General features: G+C 37.4%; 1 protein-coding gene across 1 annotated transcript; it reads left to right on the top strand.

The window, feature by feature from the left end:
• Positions 1 to 813: 813 nt before the first annotated feature.
• On the top strand, positions 814 to 2,878 carry LOC128514923 (uncharacterized). The gene is made up of 4 exons (XM_053488839.1): positions 814 to 865; positions 979 to 1,323; positions 1,475 to 1,567; positions 2,766 to 2,878. Exons 1-4 carry the CDS (start codon positions 814 to 816, stop codon positions 2,876 to 2,878), a joined length of 603 nt encoding a protein of 200 aa, XP_053344814.1.
• Positions 2,879 to 4,711: the final 1,833 nt, after the last annotated feature.

The following is a 4,711-nucleotide window of genomic DNA, read 5'->3' as shown; positions in this document are numbered from 1 at the left end:
CAAGAAACTGGTAGTGAAAGTCGAGGTGTTTGGTGCGCGTCAGAGAGGAGAAACACCAGCTGCACATAGTTTTCTGCAACCAGAAGAGTGTGTTTAGAGTGACTTTTGTCGCAAAGCTGCTCAACGGACAGACTTAAGGGGACAAGGGGATAAGGGGACAAGGGGATTGTGGACTGGGAGATCTAGGCTAGGCTAGTATGTTATTTACATCACATTGCTACACGCCTAACTTTCATCTGTTAGCTTCAGGATCTGCTCAGTTACTCCAACTACTGCATACTTTGCCATTTACACACAGACTAAATTTCATTGGCACTTTCATGCTGCTCTTTGCACAATTATCTAGGTTTTTGCACAATCAATACTGTTTGTACTGTTATCACATTGCCACATACTGTATAAAGTTGCACATCATGACTGAGCTGCAATTACCCTAATTTCACTTATTGGGTTTTTCTTTTTACTTATGAGATTTTTATTGCACTAGTAACTTATGGTCAGTTGTCACATTACCCTGTGTGTACTGACTATATGTAAGATATACAGCATGCAATCGACAATCTGTGTTTGTATTACTGTCTTTATAGTTGCTTTATATCTGGAATTTCTTTCGGGATCAATAAAATATCTATCAATCTATCTATCTATCATTCATTCATTTATTCACTGTGAGCTTCACATCTCATTACAGCTAATGGACCAATCAAATCCGTCCACAGCTTTAAAACATCCAATCAGGCGTGAGTCTGGACCTGGTTTTCTACTGAACACACAAGTTCATTACCTCACTATCACTTTGTCTAAACAGGAACGATGATCACACTCTTTGTGGCTCTTTACTCTCTGCTTTGTCTCTGCACAACTGGTGAGGAACATTTTAAGTTTTAATGTATAATAGTCATTTTACATATTTAACAAATTTTATGATTAAAATCTAATGTAAAATTTTACATAAAAAATGAATCCCCCTTTTTAAAGGAAAAACTTCTGCCATCAAGGAGCTTCAGGTAAAAATATTAAAACATGGTGAAAATGTAACTATGGAGTGTAAAATTACTGGGGACAAAAAGAAGGATAATTTAGTTTGGTACAAACAGATATTTGGACAAGTGCCTCAGTTTATGGCAAAAACGTACAGTGGCTCTCTGGGCTACACTTTTGCTGAAGGATTTGAAGATAGTCGCTTCAATATTACTTTAAATGATCAAAAGTTTGATCTCAGCATTAATAAAATAAGAGAGGATGATGAAGGAGAATATTTCTGTGGAGAATTGGAGGGGACTGTACTAAAGTTCACATCTGGAACACGTCTGCAGTTTGAAGGTAAACAGTTTTACTCTGATAACCTGCTAATTCCAGATCAACACTTTAACCAGAATTATGTGTACATGTGCATTAAATGTTGAATATTTCACATTATTCATATTTAGTATCATTTCTGTTTATTTGCTGCTTTTCCAATTTATTTGTAAAGGTGAAGAGATGAAACCCTGTCCTACACCTGGAACACTTAACAAGAACACACACTCTGTTACACACCAGGGTTCAAACAGCAGTGATGGAAAAAGTAAGAGTGTTAATCAAATAAACTTTCTTCAATTTCTAGGAAATGATTTTTGTGGTTTAAACATCGTCCTGTTAATAAATTGTCTAATATTTATACGGCATACATTTTCATTATTTCATAAAAGGGCTATTGAGGGCTGTTCATAAGTTTATTGCCTTAACAGCTTTGAATATAATATCTGTTATTGCAAATGTTGCCCTGGTTCCTTTTACTTTCTATAACAGATTTTAAAATGGATAAAGCTCTTTGCTTTAAATAAATCAATTTTTTTCTCCCCACAGGTGTACTCCATTACATATTTCATTTAAGCGTCTATTTTTATTTCTTTTTATATTTGTTTATTCATTTATTTAAACAATGTTATCTTTCCATACAGGTTACAGCTGTACTGATCAGATGTGTGTGCTGTTCTGGCTCTCTGTGTCAAGAGTTGGAGTTCTTGTCTTCATTATTTTTCCATCAATCATCATTTCTTTTAAATTAAGACAAAAATAAAAATTAAATTGCAAATGGAATAAATGCTGATTTGATGAGAAAAAAAAAACGGTGTTGGATTTAATTTGACATAATTAATAGAATTAATAATTATGATATAATATTTTATAAAATATAATATTTTAGTTTATTTATTATGACTTCAAGCAGCACAGTGGTGTAGTGGTTATCATTTTCATCATCAGGCTCGATTCCCGTCTCTGTGTGCATAAAGTTTGCATGTTTTCCCCGTTCTTCATGGGTTTCCTCTGGGTACTCCGGTTTTCTCCCGCCGTCCAAAGACATGTTCTTAAATTGCCCATAGTGTGTGAATGAGTGTGTGTATGTCTGTCTGCACTGTGATGGATTGGCACCCTGTCCAGGGTGTACCCCGCCTCATGCCCCAAGTCTCCTGGGATAAGCTCCAGACCCCCTGTGACCCTGAATACATGATTAAGCAGTAATGACTCTTGATGAGTGTGTGAGTGAGTGTTATTTATTGATGACAATTGCCATGTCTTTTATGTTTCATGTCCCTGTTAAGACATTACAAACACCATATAACAAACGTATGAATTATGAATTTTAAAGCATGACTTATAAAGCCCTTCCATGCGCCATCACAACACTTTAAATTTAAATTCTAAAATGGTGTTTGCAGGAAAAAAATGTGCATTCTTAATGTAAACATCTGTACATAAAAGCAAATCTTTACATTTCAAAGTAAGCACCGGTGGCATCAACCAGTTTCCTCAAATGGCTGAGGATGGAATTCACGGTCTTCTGAAGGAAGTCGTTTTGGATATTGCTGACAACCTCCTGGGTCTGTGCATCTAAGTCCTCTAGTGTGCGAGGCTTTGTCCTGTAAACCTCCTCCTCATATGGAGTGAGATCTGGACTTGATGATCTCACTACACACAGTGGAGAGCAAAACACAGTAAGAGCAAAATGTGGTGGTAATCTAGTAATACTACAAGGGCATTTGTGTACTACATTCAGGCATCACTAAATCCTCTTATTAGGCCACATGACCCAGTATTAATCTACTGTGCCCCAGTAAAATCTCATGTTTGATGCTGTTTTCCAAGTTCCTAAATTTGGTAATGGGTTAATTTAGACCAAGAATTGTTGGATTTTTTTTTTTCTACTTGAAGAAAGGGAGTTTAACACAATATATAAGCACATGACACAGTCAGGGTTAGTACACCACAGAGCACATGTCCTTGCACAGCAGTGTGCATGTCGTAGCCAGTGAAATGCATGATGTGAACAGCTACTGTAACAGTGTGTTTGTGTACATACTCTATATTCAAATTTTGACTGAATTTATGAAATTATAGTTATAGAAGACTGTGCAGCACATTTCCTACATGCAATATAGATTTAAGTAACGGGGGAACCTACACCCCACAAGAGATGGTATCACAAGAGAGTATCACAAGGGACTCTGCCCAGGCATCACCATTTACATTATCATTTAAACAAAAACAACAGACATGTGAAAGGACACAGCAGCCCACATAACACACTACAGAAGGGCCAACGTTAGGCCAATGACAGTGCATATGTTGAGCCAATGTTGGCATCAGTGGTTGGCCCAATCTCATAGAATGATCACAAACCAAGAAAATATATGTAACCATAATGATGATAAACTATAAAATAAACACATAGTACAAAATCATTTTCTCTCAGCAAGGTGGATGAAAATAAATGGATAAAAATTAAGTACCCATTGCCTCAGACTGTCTTTTATATCAGGTGGCTCTTCATCTGCAATATAATATGTACTATATATTAGCCCTTTAACTTACTATGGCAACAATCACTATGGTTCTAACCTCTCTATGGCTCCAATAGGACAACAGTGGGCCAATGGACAAAATGACGATGGGCCAACCACTGTGGCCAACATGGGCCCAATGTATGCACTGCTATTGGCCCAACGTTGGGGTGATGTCGGAGCACTGACAAAAGGTTACTAAAACTTTTCTGACATTGGGCCAATAAAGTATTGCTATTTGGGATAGTTCTATAGGCAACATTTAGGAAACAGAATTATACTTACAAATAGCTAGCAATCCTCAACAAAAGCAATGTCAGTCCTTGTTCACGTTATTCACACATGGAAAGTAATGATACTTTCTGACATGCACACAGACACACAGCATTGGCCAGCCAGAGTGAACGCAAAGAAGTGTCACCACCTATCAGGGAGTATCAGAGCAATACAGGCGACATTGTACACACATCTCGCCGGGTAGAAAGTGCTGTGTCTGTTTTACTGACAGTGCTCCTTGTCACTCTCCAACACAGCAGCGTTTCTTCCAGAATGTCGCCACTTCCCACACCACTGCACCACATCAACACCATCACTGAACTTGCAATGCTGAACTGACCACTATTTTCTTCCCATGCCCTACACTCCAAATACTTTTTTCTTACATCTTACATTTCTTACATCTGTTTTTTAAATCTTTTAAATTAGCAGTTATCAAACCAATAATTAAGAAACCTGAGCTTGACCCCTGTCAGCTGTCCAGTTACAGGCCAATATCAAACCTCCCCTTTATCTCTAAGATTCTGGAAAAGATAGTAGCGGAGCAGCTATGCTCATATCTACATAGAAATGGCATACATAAACTGTATAAGTCAGGATATTGGCCTCAT

The sequence above is a fragment of the Clarias gariepinus genome, chromosome 27, assembly GCF_024256425.1.
Source record: "Clarias gariepinus isolate MV-2021 ecotype Netherlands chromosome 27, CGAR_prim_01v2, whole genome shotgun sequence".
In the NCBI taxonomy this organism is placed as follows: domain Eukaryota; kingdom Metazoa; phylum Chordata; class Actinopteri; order Siluriformes; family Clariidae; genus Clarias; species Clarias gariepinus.
Note: the sequence above shows the minus strand (reverse complement) of the source record. Positions and strands in the feature narration are given on the sequence as shown.

What these genes read in the sequence shown, in the direction of transcription:
- LOC128514923 (XM_053488839.1), top strand. Translation starts at nt 814, where the DNA reads ATGATCACACTCTTTGTGGCTCTTTACTCTCTGCTTTGTCTCTGCACA. An exon ending in GCTTTGTCTCTGCACAACTG is followed by an intron (nt 866 to 978) that starts GTGAGGAACATT and finishes CCCTTTTTAAAG; the next exon opens with GAAAAACTTCTGCCATCAAG. An exon ending in AACACGTCTGCAGTTTGAAG is followed by an intron (nt 1,324 to 1,474) that starts GTAAACAGTTTT and finishes TTATTTGTAAAG; the next exon opens with GTGAAGAGATGAAACCCTGT.